Below are 18,833 nucleotides of genomic sequence, written 5' to 3'. Positions count from 1 at the left end.
AGCTCCTCTGGCTCTGCCAGGCTCTCATTCATAATGTCTAGACTCTCATCAGTTTAGGCACAGCTCTGGAAACAGCTGTCCTCTGTGCTGCCACCAAGTCCTCTGGTCCTTGTCTGTCAACTGTTTAATCCGGAAACGTCAAGATTACATTCCCTTTCGTGTCTCTCTTCAGCAGTCCAAAGGCTTTGGTCCCAGTCTGGAGAGATTCAGGGATGGGTCCCATGGAGTTTCCTCAGAATAGTCTCAGGCCACCCAGCAATTTTCTGAAACTGATATGCACATGATGTGAGTTGAAACACTATCAACTCTCTGGCAGCAGATTGTGAGAGCACTGGAGAAATCACAGCAGGGTGTGTGGAGCACCAGGCTAAGGAGAAAATAGCTTTGCACGTGCAGTGTCAGGTTAGAGGTTTGGCAGTGTGTGAACACAGTTGTTAAAGTAGGGTTCACTCTGCTAGGGCCTGTGCTATTGGGGAAAACAAGATTTCAAAGAAGAGACATCTGGTTTTGTCATCACCTGCTCCTCTTTCCTGGGACTCCTGGGCTAGTGTGCTCATGCAGAAGGGGGTTGCTCATTTTAGGGACAGTTTATTAGAGATTACATCTGTGTTCTGCAGTAGGTGCCTCAGCAGCACCTTTAAAAAGATGCCTATACTTTAAAGTGAAGAAATCCTGCCTCTCCTCCTAATAGACCCTTAAGTGTCTGTGTGCTCTGTTTGCATTTGTGTGTGATGCTTCCTCAGCTGGCAGGCTCTGTGCAGCCTCATCCACTGTGGTTTGCTTCAAGCCCATAGAAATTTCATTCTGCACTTGGTATCATTAACCCTCCCCCCACCCTTCTGGTGTCTCTTTTCTACTCCCAGCTTCACTCTTCCTTCTCTGCCACTTCTCGTGCTTGAAGCAGCCTCTCACAACCTGTATACAAGGTACATAGAGGGTTATCAAAGTGGTACTTTCAGAAAGCCTTTGTGTTTCGAGTGCCTTTTCATTTTCCAGGAATGAAAACCTGTAGTAACCACCCGAACTTGCCAAGGGAGAAGTGAAGACAGGTCAGACACAAGCTGCTGAACTCCTAGCCTGGGGTTTTGTGTGGGCTATTTGTCCTTTTACATTGCTAAACTGTGCAGCTTGACAGCACCCTTCTGAGGTTTTATATCCATCCACGTAAGTAGTGACAATAAAACAGTGACTTGCCTTGTGTTAGATGTGTAGCACAGGTGTATGTGAACACCTAAGTACAAGACCATCCCTTTCTTCACTATAGCTGTGAGAAGGGTGGAGACATGGCAAGCAGGATCCTGGGCAGAGGCAGGTTAAAATAGTCCACATTTCTCTGTGGTTAGAACAGATGTGCTCTGTTGTGTAGTGAGGCAGCACAAAGGGATGGGAACTTTGGAGGGAGGGCTGTGTGAGAGGCTGAAAATCACATTGTGAGTGTTATGGTCACCTGCAGTTTACATCTTTTCTCTTCATGCTGCCTGTGGGTGACAGGGATGATTAATATGGGCTTGGAGGTTTGCCCTGTAGAAGAGGAGGGGTGTCCTTCACAGGTGCTGCTGAGAGAGGTGGATTAATCTGCTGCCACAGTGAGAGGTAAAACCTGCAGAAGGTTTGTGCCATGGGTCTGCTGAGCCACCTCACTGGCTTCACTAAATTAAAAGAAGGCAGCATCTGCTCTTCAGCTGTGTCTCTTGGCAGTACCTGATCAGCCTGAGCCTCAGACTATTTCTGCCTCTGTTTGCTAAGGGAGGGAGTTAGAGAGTTCATCTGGTCCTCTTGAATAGCAAACTTTGTTTCTGGAGATGCATTTTTGAATTCCACTGTCCTGCCTCTAATGAAAACCCACATAGACTGGCACACTGACATGAATGGCAGCTGTATTTTATTTTGTCACACAAACTTGCCTTTTCTTTTATTCCTGAGCTTTACAGGTTGAGCTTTTGGTCTTGCAGAGAGTAATTTCATGGTGTGTTACAGGATAAAATACAACCTACTCTCTAGAAGTAATCAGAGCTGCCAGGTAGGGCTGTATGGTGGCATTTTGATCCAAAATTTGTTTGGCTTGAGTTCAGTAGGCTGTCAGTCAGTTACCAAGGATCTGTTGTGAATAATGTCTCTGCCTTAGGTAAGGAAGGATCTCTTGGTCTTTAATAAGGAATCTCAAACTTTGAGAAGCATCCCTGCTCCAGGAGGAAGAGTCACCCAGTGTGCAGTTGAGTTGCAATCCAGAGAGGACTCCAATTGAGCTACTTCCAATAATCTGTCCTTGGCAAAAGGTGTCTCTGCCTGGAGAAGCAACCACAAGAAACATCCCAGCTCCAGGGGAGATCACTGCCATGCAGCCATGCTGCACGAAAGGGAGAGCTTTGTACCCACAACTTTCTCTTCCTTGATAAATGAGTCTTGGAAAAACCACCTGCTATGCATGTGTTAGTTGCACTGGTTAGCTCATATGCATCAGTGCTCAGTGGGTCACTCTGCTCCTTTGAGCAGAGTCAGCTGCCTGACTATGGCCCAGGTCTTCAGTTCCTTGAGAGCCTGTACTGAACTAATTCCATTAAGGGGGTCCAGTGCATCTGTAGCAAGCAGATTCTCTATAAATGAATGATTATCAGGCTGCCATGGCCCAGTAATGATATGAGGGGAAATGTCCATGTCTCTGTGTATTCAGGGAGGCAAAGGGATGCAAACAACTAGAGAGAAGAAAAAGAGAAGCAAGCAAAGAGGGTCATTGTTTTGCTCTCAGAATTACCACTTAGAACACCAAATTACAGACAGCATACAAATACCCATCAATTTAGTTTCACAAAAGGGAGCATCCTAAAGCAGCATAATCCATGCAATTACCCCAAAATAGGTTTAAGACAAAACTGTGCATTTAATAACATTTGAAGAGATTTTAATGGGGAAAAAAAAGGAGTTGAATCTAAGCAAACTGAGGACTTGCTTGTCTCCACTCCTGATTATGCTTCCTGCAAACAGGATAAAAGACACTATTTGCTATAGATCAACTTTTCTTACATTATTTTAATGCTAACACAACAATTAAGCCTAAACAGCAGTATGGCTGTTTTCATTACCCTGTGCTTTGGCAGAGGGTGTTGTGGGTTCCTCCCCCTCAGGAAGGAATTCATTAGTGGTCAGACTGATGTATCTTTACGGGTAGTTCTATTTTACCCTGATAGCAGAACTTAACCAGCCAGGACAGCCTGATGTGGTGACAGGTCAAAGCATTCACTGGGCAGCTCTGGTGCTATGGTGGGGGTAGACAGGACCATGCAAAAAAACCCAGCTGGAGGCAGCCAACTTCCTGACCCCATTTTATATGTTAAAAGCTTAAGAGTTGAAAGAGCAATTAGCAGGTGGAGGTGCCTGTGGCCTCCCACAGTACCCACCTCTCTGTGCTGGCTGTGGTGGCAATCCAGCAGTTCACTCAGGGGTTTGGGTGACATTAGAAGCTCCTGTGAAAGGGAGTCTGCCAGGGTGGGAACCTCATTTGAACCCCTGATGAGAACTGTGTGGCCCAAAAGGCATAAGCTGCCCATTCCTGCAAGTAATGCTTCAGATGGATGTTACCAACAGTTGTGTAGCTCCTGGGCACCTGCAGATGTTTGAATGCTGGTTTTCTTTGTTGCTCATGGTAAGCCTGCTGTGTGCTTTTCTGCTTTGCTGTCACTGCTTTGCTTCCTAGTCTTGATTGCATATCCTGAATCATCCAGTTTTCTGCCAACCTACATCCAGAGTGGTCAGGAAATAAACACATCCTTACCATTTTGTGTTTGTTTCAAACAAGGGATAAACCTCTTCTCCCTTGACTTACCTGCCTCTGTTGGGGGGGACGTTTTGTTTCCCATGGGCTGGTGCAGGAGCAAGAGAACAGCTTAACCACATTAAGCATCTTGTACTGTTTCAATTGTTTGTGCTTCTTTGATCTGGTTATGGTCTCCTGTGAGGCCACAAGTCTGGCCTTTTCTGTATTTTTCTGGAGGCTTCTGTGCTACCTGTCTTGACTGACATCTCAAATGGAGCCTCAGAAGACTTCACTGTTCCTATTAAGCCAGGTATCTGTGAGGTCCAGATCTAAGTTTAAAGAGAGTCAAAGGCACAGCATCCAGAGCATCTCTGGCAGCAGTGCAGTCATTTGGCTTAACCAGAGTTCTGGGGAGTTTTAGGTGTAATTTGAAGGAAGGTTTCTATTTTTGGAGAGACGTAAAGCTGGAGGTGTTCATTTTGCCTTGCAATGTTAGGGTGTGTTGAAGGAAGATGTGATGTCATTGGTGTGTGAGATGTGTCTTTAAGAAGTGGGTCAATAAATTGTCATGCTGTACTACCCTTTACTGTGAGTCCATCATCGTCACATCTGTGACATGCTTATTTGTGTGTTACAACATTGAAATGCATCAAAGGCCTTCATGAATTTCAGAAACAAATAGCCACCTCTTGCTTTAGTCTCTTTTCCTCTCACCAGACCAGCTCCTGGCAGAAAACTGCTGGTTTAGCCATAATCTGTCAGTCTTTGCTCAGAGTTTGCAGCAGAGCTAGTCACAGTCCAGGGTTAAAGCTGTGTGAGCTCGTTGAGGCTGGAGCCTGGAAGCTGTGCAATGTTTTAAGGAGAATGGAGTCAAATAAATGACATGGTCCTTGGCTGAATGAGCTTAGTATCTTGAGACCCTACAAAAGGGACCTGCCCAGTACTAGATAGAATCAAACAAATGCTGAGTAATATTTTTAGCTGACTGGGATCTTGTTTTCAAGTGTGAATGGCCTTGTCATAACTGGTTGTGTTTGCATGAGTCAGTCTGAGAGTAAACTGCTGAGAGAATGTAATTGATGCCCTTTCAATTTGTCCTCTCAGGTTGGAAACAATATTCTGAGGGACATGCCTTGGGACATGCTGTAGTTTGCTCTGGGCATAATGCTAACAAAACTTGCCAAGTGCTGACAGGTTTCCTGACTCATCCAGGTGTATGTGGGGACTCCTGTAGACTCCAGTGGAAAGTGCATTCACGTTTCAGAGCAGCATGTGGACAGTTCAGGTTTTGCAAGCCCAAATTCTTTTTGACTACCTATCATTGCTTTCACATGTATGTTCTCATTCCTTAGGAGTGTTTTTTAAAGGTTTATTCTCTTACTCTTTGTACATTTTCTCCATTCAGCTTTACTCCTTTTTTTCCCCCCTTTCTTAACTGTCAGGGAGGAACAAGCCTGAGCTGGCAGAGGAGAGTGTGCAGCTCGGCACATCTGCACTTCCCTCTATACATGCAGCATAAGCTGCTGCTAATTGGTGTATGAACAGGCTGAGAAGTTTATTTCAGAATAAATCACTATGTTTGGCAGAACCTGCTGAGCTTGTAAGATACCACAGTTGTAAATAACAGCACAGAATCGAGTTTGGAGGCCTGTGGCCAGTGGGGTTCCACAGGGATGGGTTCTGGGACAAGTCTGATCCAACATCTTCATCAAGGACCTGGATGAGGGGACAGAGGGACCCTCAGCAAGTTCCCTGCTGGCACCAAACTGGGAGCACTGGCTGATTCACCAGAGGCTGTGCTGCCATTCAGTGAGAACTGGGCAGGCTCAGAGGCAGAGAGGAACCTCATGAGGTTCAACAAGGACAAGTGCAGAGTCCTGCACCTGGGGAGGAACAACCCCATGCACAAGGACAGGCTGGGGGTGACCTGCTCCAGGAGAGGGAACTGGGAGTCCTAAACATGAGCCAGCAACGTGCCTTTGTGTCCAAGAAGCCAATGGCAATCTGGGGGGCATCAAGAAGAGGCAGCAGGTGCAGGGAGGTTCTGCTCCCCCTCTGCTCTGCCCTGGTGAGGCCTCACCTGGAGTTCTGTGTCCAGTTCTGGGCTCCCCAGCTCCAGAGGGACAGGGGACTGCTGGAGAGAGGCCAGAGCAGGGCCACCAAGATGATCAGGGGACTGGAGCATCTTCCTTATGAGGAAAGGCTGCGGGAACTGGGGCTGTTTAGGCTGGAGAAGAGGAGACTGAGGGGGAATCTCATTCATGCTTACAAGTATTTGAAAGGTGGATGTCAAAAAGATGGGATAGCACTTTCTTCTGTAGTGTCCAATGAAAAGACAAGGAGTGATGGACATAAGCTGGAACACAAAAAGATCCACTTAAATGTAAGGAAAAGCTATTTTACTGTAAGGGTGAGGGAGCCCTGGCCCAGGCTGCCCAGGGAGGGTGTGGGGGCTCCTGCTCTGGAGGTTTCCAAACCCACCTGGACACGTTCCTGTGTGACCTGCTGGAGGGGAACCTGCTTTAGCAGGGGCTTGGGCTGGATGAACTCTGGAGCTCCCTTCCAACCCCCACCACTCTGTGATTCTGTGTGAAATAGTGACTGGCCATGCATACAACTGCCTTCATCACAGTCATGACAGTTACTTTGGCAGTGCAGTCAGTACAAACCCCAAAATGCTGGTCGTTTGGGTGGTGAGGAGGGAGTGAAATTGGCTGAAGGGGCTTTATTTGCAGTTTTTGACCAAGGACTTTGAGGTGTGGCTGTGGATAGTCTGCATATGTCACTGGGGGAAGGAGGAGGGAAGAAAGAAGTCGGCCTTTCTAGTGTTTTATCTCCAAATTGCTTCTCAAGGTTTCTCTCAGAATTGTTTGTGTGTGTGCTTGCAGTTTAACTCCTGTTTTATGACTTGGACTTTTTCTCTGTGAAAAAAAATGCAATTACCACTTAGAAGCCCTTTGCTATGTCAGAGTTGCTTGGATTTGTGATTTTTTTTCAATATAGCCTTTAGAAGAGTGTTTTGTGTCGAGATCCATGTAGTTTTTACAGCATTAATACATGTATTGAGTATTGTTATACTTAATCAGGTGTCACCATTAACCACCACTTTAATTCCTAAGGTCGTAACTTTAACCCATTTGGGTTTGGGTAGGTTGTTTTCCTCTTGGAGGGCAGAAATTCACATGACAGTGGTTCACCCATCTTTTCCTCTTGCATCCAGGCTGTTTACTGATTGCATTTTTGAGATCCATAGAAATAAAGCTTTTACTTTCCCCCCCAGTGAAGCAGAAGTGAAGAGATCTATAAAAGACACAGCTACATTGCAGTCAAAAGCTTGGTGTTCCCACTATGTCTCATGGGTATTTCTGTACATACCTAACTATTGTGGGGGTGGGCTGGTGAGCTGGCTGAGCTGGGATGGGCAACAGAAGCTGCTCCATGGCTCTCACCGAGTTGATGGGGTGGAAACTAGTGTGGTGTCGACTGTAGTGTGGTGTCGACTGTAGTGTGGTGTCGACTGTAGTGTGGTGTTTGCTCTACTGAGTGTGAGAGGAAGAAGAGGAGAATCGCTCATCTGAGTGCATTCCTCACCAATGCCTGAGGTGACAGTGGAAAATAAGCAGAAGTTAGAGAAGTTCTCTCCACCCTCTGATGCTTGTTCTCAGATACAACCTGATGGTGTGACTTGTGTTTTACCGTGATGCTGTAATTCTGGGTGTTGATTTCTGGGGCTCTTTTCCTCTTGCTGCCCTTACTGGCTTCAGCAGAGGAAGGGTCTGTCTGTCTCCCTGTTCCTCCCGCGAAGGAAGGGGGACGGTGCCCGCTCTTCTCCTGCAAGTCTGTGTTTTAGTGTCGTTCTTAGTCACATCTTTGACATTAATTCCACGTTGCGATGACGAGCGGCTCTTTCAAACAGGCGCGGGCACCATCCGCCTTGCCAGCAGCCTTCGCCCCTCCTCGCAGCAGCCCGTAGGCTGGCCTCGGGCGGCTTTCGGGGCAGGACCTGGGTTGTAGCGGAGCCGGGCTGCTGCCCACGGCTGCCGGGAAGCCCCCGAGCCCGCGGGGATGCGCGCAGAGCCGCCGGCGCGATGCTGCCGCTTCTTGCGCGGGCAACACCGCCACCTGCCGGCAGCCTGCCCCACAGACCGCCGCCGCCGCCCAAAACCCCTTCCCCAGACACTCTCTCACACTCCCTTCGCCTCTTCTGCAGCTGGGTTCCTTTCTGGGTGCGCGGGCAGTCGCTCCAGTGCCGGGAAAGGCGGCTGAAGTGAGCTGTGTAAGACTGAGTTTTGGAGCTTTAGGAAGCAGGCATCAGCTGAGTGCAGGGGGCTCCTCCTATCACACACCGAGTTCACAACAACTTGTGCTTGTGTTGTTAACTTACAGCCATATGGATTACACTTCTCAAAATCATCATTCATAGTGATTATTTGCTCAGGACTCGTTTCCCTGGGGTCCATCCCCTTTGGGCATGGGCTCTTAATCACAAAGAGGGTCTTTGAGGGTCTTCAGGCCCCCTCTGCAGATCCTCATCTTGACAATCCTCCAGTCCTGTGTCTGTATTAATAAACATTATCAGTTTATTTATAGAAACATAAACAAGCATCATCAGTTTACTGATATAACTCACTTCTTTTCACAGTTGGTGGTCCTTAAGCTCTGATATTTTAGTTTGTGTCCTGGTCTGCATCTACATTTAAGTCCTGAATGTCTTAAGACTTAAGACTTCTGCATCCTGGGTGTCTGTATTTTAAATGTCTTAAGACAGCTGAAGTAAACACAAATGCAACTGGCATAAATGGCAGAACCCAAGTTTTCTGCTTTAAGACTGGGTGTACAGTCTTCCTTCAGTTCCTTTCCCTGTGTTCTGTCAAGGATGAGAACAACCTGAACTTACTAATGTAAAGTTCCATTTTTTTCAATAGCATGGTTGCTAAATCACATGATTTAAAGAATTACAAGGATTTCAAAGGTATCAGCTCCTCCTGACAAAAGAACACACCTTAAATACATTTCAGAACATAAACTCCCTGCTTATCTCCACCTATCTAATACATATGCAATACAGGGTGATGTTAATGTGTTTTGGGTGGAGAGTTGAGGTAAATAGTCATGCATGTTTAGCATTTCAGCTTATTACCATACTTAGAGATGTCAAAAGGGAGGAAGCTGACTGTAATATTAATTTCTTAGTTAATGAAGCAAAGCTCTCACTCTGGGCACTGTGGCCTCACTGTAATTATTTTGAAGTTACTTATTCATTGTGTCTCATGAATTATAGACAACAGTTAACTGTCCTGCAGCTGTAAGACTTCCTCCCTTGGCTGCTTCTCATGCTGGTTTTGCAGCCTCCCACAACAGAGAAGTGGCACTGGCACTTTTGATACTTTAAGCCCTTTTCTTGCAGTTCTCTTACTATTCATCACTCACAGTCCAAACGGTGCTTGGAAATGAGGAAGGGTCTACAGGAGTCTGGTATCACCTAAGCAAAGAAAAGTAAAATACACATTTTCAGTATCTCAGTAACACAGGCAGGGCCCAAATGATCTTCCAGGACAACCCCAGTGTTATTTCTCCCTTGAGAGACCCTTGAGGCCGGTGCTCAGTGAGCTCAGCTGCCACTCAGATGTATTTGAGGCAAGAAGGAGGGAGAATGGGCAAAAGGTGAAACAAGGGAAGGAGCAATATGTAAATGGAATGAGAAGGTGATCTGGAAGTAATTGAGGAATGTTTGTATCTCAGGGAAGATTTGTTTTCATGGGTTTGGCTTAAAATCCATGTGGTACAGTCCCTGTTCTGTGGTTGGTGTTTGGTACGCTGACATCTGCAGGAGCAGCGTTTCCTTTCTGTCACTGCTCATTGACATCTAAGTGCTGCTGTGACATCCCTGTCAGTCAGCTTGCTGCTGTAATGAAATTCAGAGACAGGAATAACTGTGTATTTGCAGAGTGCTTACAGGTGGGACCCAGGAGATATTACAATATAAATGTGGAACGGTTGTTATTACTGCAAATCAAATACAAGAGGCTTGTGAGTGAAATCTGTTTGCTCTTTGAAAAGTTGAATTCCATATTTACAGGAAGGTTTTTTGTTAATGTATTTACATGGCTCTAGTTTCTCCAGTTGCTTTTGAAACTCTCTTCTCTGAAGGTCTTTTAAAGCTTCCCTCCCTAAACTTCTGATGAGTTGAAATAGTTCCTAAGACCTTATGGAACATAGAGTTGCTGGCTTGAAAATAAAACCCTTTTTCTTTACATAGAGAGGATTTTGACTTTTGCCTGTTTGGAAACCAAAAGCATCAGAATGTATTTTGCTCCATTCTAAGGCTGTTCAGTGCAAACTTGCCCAGGCAAACTGTGCCCACTGAGAAGCATTGTGAGGTGTGAGGATATGCCTGCCATGCTCACCAGGAACAAGGCTGATTGCACAATGTACCTGATGAGACTATTCCTAGAAAGCCATGCCAGACTGAGTTTTGGCCTGAGTCAGTGATGACAGGTTCCCCTTCACCCTCATGAAGTTTCCAGAAGTGAGTGAGTGAAGCTGCTGGGCCTCAGACCGAGGCATTATTGGATGGAAATAGCTCATACTTACATGGAATGGAGTTAAACAGAAAATTAGTCTTCAAATCCTTGGAGAGGAGAAGAGAAAAAGACAGACAGGAACACATTTCACTAGATTCCCCTCTTTGTAGGGAAACAAAACTGCCTTTTAAAATCCATGTAGACAGATTTTACAGTTCTAAGTTACACGATGTTTTGACAGTAGATACAGTTATTTAAACTGAATGATGCTTATTTAATGCCTCTTTTAGCTTTTTAAAATGCTTACTTTCAGAGTTTATTTGGTAAAATAAACTGAGAAGGATTTGCAGACAGGAACAGCAATTTTAGCACGTGGGTATTTAGGAGAAGTTGGTGGTTGTTTTTACTGCTCTGTTATTACGTGGGAAATCAATTGTAAGAAAGAACAAACAATTCACCTGTTTTGAACTTGTTACTTGATGATGACTACAAACAGAATTGTGCTTATTGTTTCAGTGTTGGCATTAAATTGTTCTGCACCTTTAAAATTCCTACTGATATCTCTCTCTCTGCCCAAATTTGAAGTGCAGGAACAAGCTGTTGCCAGCAAATTCAGTTGCTCCAGTGTAAGAACTTTTAATGCGTGGTTTAAGGAGCCCTGTTTAAAACGTGGCCTCTAGTGTTAGTGTCAATACTGACTCTTTGTTTAGCATTGATGATAATAACATGATCATAATTCATTTGGTGTTACTCTTGGCTAAAAGAAATGGTATGTGCAACCTTAATCCTGCTGAAGAATGGTCCCTGGTTGACTAATGCACCAGGACAGAGCTCCAGTAAAGCCAACTTCACTCCATTGCAGCCTGTGCTATATGGGATCAAAAAGCCTAGCAGGGCAAGGGTGGGAGGAATGTTGTGCAATATCCATGATTTCATTTTCAGGACAATGAACTGCTGGAGGGAAAAGAGTACAAATGTCAGGTCATTTCATTTTCCAGGTAAGGTGACTGTTAGTGCATCACTGCAAACACTGTGTGTGGTGCTCAAGCTCTGCTGAAGGATGAGAGGGAAAGTAGTAGCAAAATGTCAGGATGAGGTTGTTTCCTTAGGGAATTTGATGATGCTCATTATCCTTATCTGTAACAGGGAGAACAGACAATAGTGTTTGCCTAAGTTTGCATGGAAGTCTGTGATCTTGTGGAGAGAACTGTCACAGACAGAGTTCTTCGGGAGGTTTATGAACTGATTGCTTCTGCAGACAGAATTACTGTGGAGATTCATAGGAGCTCTGCCTAGGTGAGGACTATAGGGTCACCTCTCCTAGGAAATAAATATTGTGCCCAAATCATTAAAATGCTGCAGCTTTCAGAAGACTTTACTCTCTTACACCAATCAATGACATTTACACCTTTGCATGGAAACTGTTATAACACTCTTCTAACACTGGTGAGAGCGAGGAAGACCTTGAAGTGACAGCCTTTGAAAAACTGGCTTTGAGAATGAGGACAGTGTGAAGTGACCTGATAGTTGCATGCTGAAATACCCAAAGTCGCCTCCTGTGTTTTATCAATCTCCCTCTTTCATGGGGAAGAACATTTGCTAGTACAAACACTAATAAGTGTCTGAAATGACAAAGATTTGCTTTTGATTTCCCTTTGATTTAAAGGCTGCTCCCATGAATCGCGAAGCAGTAAAAATGTTTCGGCCCTAACAAGATCTGACAGAGGAATCTTCAAAAGCCCCCCATTCCAGCAGTGCTCAGAGTTGCTTCTCTTGCTGTTTTGTTGCTGAATCATTTTGACAGCAAGAGGAAAAGCATCTAAACACTACTATATGGCAGAGAGCCAAACTGTTAGGCTATAGAAGCCACTTCAGCGGCCTGAGTAACACAGAGGCAGAGCAGCCTGAAAACCAGCTGTAAGTTTACGATCAATTTTGGGTGTGTAAAAGTGCATCTTGAGATGTCTGTGGTTCTTTGCATTTTGTTGAAAGGGGTAACTTGTGATGCCACTACTAAATGCTGTGACCATTGCTGCTGGGAGGCTGGGACTCCAAGGCACACTTTTCCTGCCTCTCGTATACGTCTGTAAAGGCTTTCAATGCAACTCACGTGTCTTCTGTGGGTGTTACAGAAGGATTGGGTACTGGTTAGAATGATACAAAGTGTGGAATTTGCTAAGCATTTTTCTTTTCTTGCTGTTTCCTTCCATGCTTGCAGTAACAGCTGTTTGTTCAGAGTTGTGTTTGAGGAGAGAATGAGTTGGGCACAGGTCACACAGACGTCTCTCATTTAGAGCCAAGCAACTTATGTCAGGATGGTTTGCACTGGTATTGGTTCTGGAAGGTACATGCATGTGTGGTTGGTTCTGTCAGCATGTTCACTGATGCCAGGTCTGTCTGGAGACAGCACAGAGCTGATAACAGCTCAGGTTTGCCAAGGTAGATGAGGAATGTTTAGCACGACTACATCAGCGTGGCCACTCCTGCGGTAAGACGACCGCTTGGCATCTTGGTGCGAGAGGAGGACAGCGTGTAGGCATTCAAAGGCACTGAGAGTTGAGTGTGAGAGCTGGCTGACATGACACAGTTCTGTTGAAGTGGAGTGAGAACAAGGCTGAGGTCGGTGTAGCACTAAAAGCTTTATATCAGTGCAGGTCAACTGGAAAAAGACCTTTGGCTGGTATCATCTGTTTTCCAGTTGAGGACCTGCTTTAAGCTGTCCTGGCAGAACTCTTTGACTGGGATTAACTGTGTCTCTGTTAAGAAGTTTGCTGACTCAGTCTTGCTGATACCACCATAGAGCAATCATTTTAAATCCAGGGCCCTCAGCTCAGTGGCATCCTCTCTCCTCAGCACTGGCTGCCTGCTTTTAAGTGTTGCTGATGGGAGGATATGGCAAGGCAGAAGCCTGTCTTCTATTACTTGCTTTCATGGCTTGTAAAGCTACCTGAACTATTTTCAGATGAGTGGCATTGTAACAGAAGCAGTCTGAGATACCATGGTCTAATTTACCTTTGTTACCTGGGTCAATTAGCCCACACAGAGCTCTGTGCTGTCGTGTCTGATCATTTATTGATTCCTCCCCAATGAAAATCTCCTTCTACAAGTCTGCATCGTAGCGCATAGGTGCACTTTGGTAGCCTGGCCAATGTGATGAGAAGGCAAAAGACTGTCCAAATATAGCAGTTCAGAAAAAGGAGCTATCCACAGAGTGAAAACACGCAAGGAAATTGGATTTTGCAAGTCCAAATCTGTGTCTTTTTCCCTTTCCCGTCCATCTATATTTAAAATGCAGGCAGGAGAGGTTGTTTCCACTACATGTAAAATACATATTGGAGACAAAGATCAAATTTCCACTGCAGAGCTGCTGGTTAAATTGTGAACTTTTGCAGCCTATTACTTTGTAAGTTATTTTAAAGTGTATTAGCACTTGGTTGCCCGAAATTCCTGTTCAATTCCTACTTCAAAGTACACAAGCAGCACTGCTGCTCTGGTGTGTTGCCCTCTGCTTGGTCTCATTCCCTGAGCTGATCCCCTCAGCTGCTCATCTGATTTCCCCACCATGATTACAGGAATCTCCTTGGAAAGTTAGCTTCTGTCTCTCTCCCAGCAGCACCAGTGTCCATCAACACCTTGCAGCACAGCTGCAGCTCTGGGTCATGACTCTCTTTCTTGAAAGAGTTTATTAGTAGGCTTGCTGTTAATTTAACTTCATGGCCTAGGGTGAAGGACAACAAAGTGCACGAGTCAAGTGATTTTAATAGGCTTTTGATCAGATTCCTATATGGTTTCATTTACACAGATACGGACACTCACTGAACAGAGGCACAGAGTGCTTCCTAAGTTCATAAGCAACAAACCCCAGTGATTAGTGTTTATGTGGGACTCCTCCCTGAAACACCAACAGTGGGTATTAAATGGACAAGCACACCAAACAGCTTTCTGTAGCTAACAGTAAAGGAGGCTGAGGAGAAAAGTAACTTGTAAGTTCAATCCCTCAAAAGTTAGCAATGAACAAAAAGGCTCCTTAGAAATTTTGGCTGCTTTGATCAAAAAGGGGCAGCACTGCTGCTGCTAATGATTGTTAATAATTCACAAACAAGACTGGAAGTGAATACCACATAAAGAAGAGTTGCTATTGCTGGAAACTGGGAGCTGTTGTAGCTTTGATGATCCTCCTTGCTGACACTGAGTGGTGCAATTACCACACGCTGATGGAGGAAAGCTGCAATTACCACGTTGTCTGAGTCAAGCATTGAGATATTTCTCAGCTGACATTGCTGTTTATTTATATGCTCATCATAGGCAAATTCTATAAAGTGCTTCCCCAATATTTATAACAGAGTATTAGAGACAGAGATCTTTTTTTCCCCCTCCCATAAAAATCAGTGCTTTGCCTTAAATCTCTACTGTGAGCAGGAGTCTGTACTTCCAACCTAGCTGAAATCACTGTTGGAGTCAGTGGAGACATCTCTGTGTAAGAAAAATAGTGGCAGGGAGTGCTGGAGACCTTGAGAAATTTTGTATGAAATGAACATGGGTGATGTTCATGTGTTTATTTTTTTGCAAGCCCAGTAGTAAAAGTGCAGGTAATTAACCTGTATGTCCTAGATTTGCTGTTTGAGAAGGGACCAAAACACATTCTTTCCATTTACTAGTGATTGCCATGATTGGCAGGGTACAAGGCAGCTTGAGTGGCTGCTCATGCACCTATGCATGTATTCCTATGTCATTTTGACTGCTGGTGGGTTTTGGGTTTTTTTTTTCTTCCTTGCTTTTCTGATAGACCAATTTTGAAATATTTCAGAGTTCAGGAGCAAATTGTTTGGAAAATTTGGTGCTAAAATGCCTTCCCTCTGTTTTCAAGGATGAAGTGACAGGAAGGAGAACACATTTTCACCCTCGCATCAACACACTTGTCTGGACCTTGAGTCTGGAGGTGACTGACAGCAGAGGATAGGCACAAAATATGTTCAGAGACTATTAGAGTTACCCTAACACTGGACAAAGTCAGGAGATAACCAGGCAATCTCACATGTCTTCCTCTAGGCACCTGTACATGACAAATTCTTTCATAATGTGATCAGACAGGGGTTTTAATTTGTGAGACCTCGTTTTCTTCAGTGTTAGTATTTGTCAGTGCAGTGTGAGGCTGTAACAATCTGGGCTGTGGAGTCTCCTTCTCTGGGGATGTTCCAAACCCACGTGGACAAGTTCCTGTGTGACCTACTCTGGGTGGTTCTGCTCTGGCAGGGGGGTTGCACTGGATGAGCTTTTGAGGTCCCTTCCAACCCTTAAGATTCTGTGACTCTGTGCCTAATGGCATCTAGTGATCAGGGCTCAGCAACTCCCATGGAAAAGGACAAACATTAATCATTGGTGGCTGGATGACATGAGACATGTCTCATGGCAAATCACTGTGGAGCTCCACTCATCAGGCTGCACTCTGTCAGGAGGATGGAGCCAGGCTGTTCTCAGTGATGGCCAATGATAGGACAAGGGGCAACGGGCACAAGCTGGAACAGAAGAGGCTCCAAAGAGACACAAGGAAACACTTCAGTGTTCAGATGAGGGAGCACTGGCAGGGGCTGCCCAGATGGGCTGTGGAGTCTCCTTCTCTGGACACATTCAAACCCCCATCTGGATGAGTTCCTGTGTGACCTGCTCTAGGTGGTTCTGCTCTGGCAGGGGGGTTGCACGGGATGAGCTTTTGAGATCCCTTCCAACCCTTAAGATTCTGTGATTCTGTCTATGATCAGGGCTTACTATCTCTACCATCTCAGAACACTCAGCAAAAACCAGTAGTATCTCAACAGACCTAAAAAGAAATGCAAGGATGCACATGTTTGCTGAAGCTTCAGAAACATTCTCGGGGGTTTTATTTGTGGATGTGTGGATGTGGATGCCTTGTCAGGGAGATGCCCAGTCCACTGGGTGATAAGCAGAGCCTGCACATGGAAGATGAGCAAATCTGATAGCAGGTGGCTCTGCATATTCTAAGTCAGTCCTGGATTTTCTGGAAGAGGTAGAACAGCTCAGATTGAGTAGAAAAGGTATCTAATACAGTGGTGGTGACTCACCTCATTGACTGCATCTTGCCAATGGCCTCACATCTCCTCAACATTTATTTCTTATTTATCTTTTCATGGCTGGCCACTCATTTGTCACCTTGACAGGCAATGGCCTTCTGAGAACACAACTTTTGTTAGGGAATCACTGAGCCCTAACAGAAAATGGAGGGGAAAAAAGCAAGAAATATAAGACTGGTAGTCTGTCTCTGAACCAGGTTGCTGGATAAATGGCCATTGTGAATCTGTTTGCACCTAGAAACACAGCTATTCTGTTCCTATTAAGCAACTTGATCTACCTGAGCTTCAAAGAAGAGCCTAAAGCAAAGAGAGATATTTCATTATAGGTGAGGAGGAAATAGATATTCACAGGCTGTTGACTATCCTTGAACTGAACATACTGACTCAGTGGAAATAGATGTACAGAGAGGAGCATTGAGGAGATGGGAGCTATTCCTCTGCCTTTCTATTACAAAAGCACACCCAGTTATTTGCTTTCAGAAACTCTCAAATACCCTGGTGTTGCTTAAGCATGTCAGGGTCAAGAGTTTCTCAAAGGTGTCCACTGAAACAGCTTGTGAAATGTGGAATCTGTGTCTTAGTGTGACAGAGGAGAGACTTGTAAAGGATTCACTCGAGTCTTCACCGTGCCTTGTAAGGATAAATCTGAATTCTCTCATTTGAAGAAGGGCCTGAGAACTGTTTGTAGGTGGGCAAAAGTAGGTTGCAGTGATGGGAACAGATGCAAACAGTGACAAAGACAAGGTGCAAGGCTAACCCTAAAAATTGAAGGTTTCCTAGGAGATGGGGGTAAAGAGTTTTCATTATGATTGAATATTAATTAGTGACATGGCTATTAACGATGACAGTAATTAACAGAGGAAGGAAAGACTTGTCATTGTCCCCAGGGTGAGTAATCAGTCTTGGCAGGTGATAAATAATGGTTCAGCAAACTCAGCAGAAAGATAATGTCTACCTCAGGACAACTGGAGAACAGCTATAACATCTTCCAGGCTCTTGGCAACGTTCAGGAGTGATTTCATGGTTTTTAATAGAGACAAATTAAAATCCCTGATCTCAAGTGTTGCTTATATTCCAGAGTGGCTGATCACAGGAGCTCTGGTCGAGAACTTCTTGGGACTTGGTGCCTGTTAATAACGACATAATTACAGTGTGGCACAAGAAGGAGAAACGTCCTGAAACCTCAGTGAAGATAAAAAGGGAAATGGGATAAAATTGATACCAGTTGTATCTGTTGCTGTGTCATCTCAAACTCTCAGACTTTGTGGTCTCAATATTTATGGCTTTCTTCACTTTGTTTTTTTAAAGGTGCTGATATTGTGCAGTGGCTTATGAAGAACCTCAGCATTGAGGATCCAGGTAAAGTGAGTGCAACTGGAGAGGAACAGATACTCCATCCATATTGTGTGTGCCATTAGTAGATACTGTTTTGCTGCAGTGTAGAACAGCAAGACTGATTTAAGCATTGGGAGGAAGGAGATAAGAATCAACATCTTAATTAAATCTAATACCTTATGCTGCAATACACAGAAAGCACTTTGTAAGAGTCTTAGCCTGTCTGTGAAATTGTTGCTACCGAAGAAACACTGATTGATTTTAACTTCCCAGGCTCAGGAAGTTGGTTGAGGTGTGTGATTAAGCAGGCAAATGCAGGTTTTCGTGGTGTGGTGAAAGATATCTGTGACTGACAGCAGATACTGGCCAAGGATGACAGAGACACCGTCATAGCATGAAATGATGGCTGCTAATTTATCAGAGAGGGTAGATAAATGGATCATCAGCCAGAAACAGTAATGTGTGCATGGGCATAGGCTAAATAGTTCCCTCTTCAGAGAAACCACAATCATTTTGCCACAGTTGAGAGCTATTGGGAAAAGAGGAAGGAAAGATCTTCTTTTCCTTTTCTGGAAAGGGGGAAAAAACCCAACATACCTCCTGGTTTGCTTTTGCTGCCCACTGTCACCATGTATAAGCAGAGATGGAGACAGTATTGTCTCTCTCACCTGGGGCATCCCTATACACACATCCATTCTCATGAGTCCAAACCTGAATTTCAGCTGCAGACAATAGCTTTATTTAATGTACCTGGGCATGGATGAGCAACTGATGTGTATTTTGCAACTCTGAGAAAGTTGATGCAGCTTTTGACAGCTGACAGTGGTTGAAAATCTGTGTAGATGTGCCTCTGCACTGGCAGTGCTGGGACACACAGAATGGTAGGGGTTGGAAGGGACCCTTAGAGATCATCTGGTGCCATTGCTCCCTTCTGCCTCTACAATGGCAGGGTTTGTCTTTACTCATAAACATGCTGCTAAGGACCTGGTATTGCAGGAGCTTGTCAGGTTTGGTAGAGGCAAGTGGGGTTGGAACAGGCTTCTTGTCAGCTGTCACTTGGAGTGGATAATGTGCTTTGAATTGAATTTCAGACTGGAGCTGGTGTGTGACATTTTGTAAACACAAAACTGGCAA

The 18,833-nt window shown here is 44.8% G+C and overlaps 1 protein-coding gene across 1 annotated transcript in view; it reads left to right on the top strand.

Annotated features, from left to right (window-relative positions):
- RGS6 (regulator of G protein signaling 6) overlaps positions 1-18,833 on the top strand; it is a 198,078-nt gene that overhangs the window by 125,793 nt on the left and 53,452 nt on the right. The window contains exon 3 of the mRNA XM_061998135.1: positions 17,673-17,723. Coding sequence (XP_061854119.1) covers positions 17,673-17,723 — 51 coding nt within the window. The remainder of the gene's footprint in view (positions 1-17,672; positions 17,724-18,833) is intronic.

Source organism: Colius striatus, chromosome 6 (assembly GCF_028858725.1).
Source record: "Colius striatus isolate bColStr4 chromosome 6, bColStr4.1.hap1, whole genome shotgun sequence".
In the NCBI taxonomy this organism is placed as follows: domain Eukaryota; kingdom Metazoa; phylum Chordata; class Aves; order Coliiformes; family Coliidae; genus Colius; species Colius striatus.
Note: the sequence above shows the minus strand (reverse complement) of the source record. Positions and strands in the feature narration are given on the sequence as shown.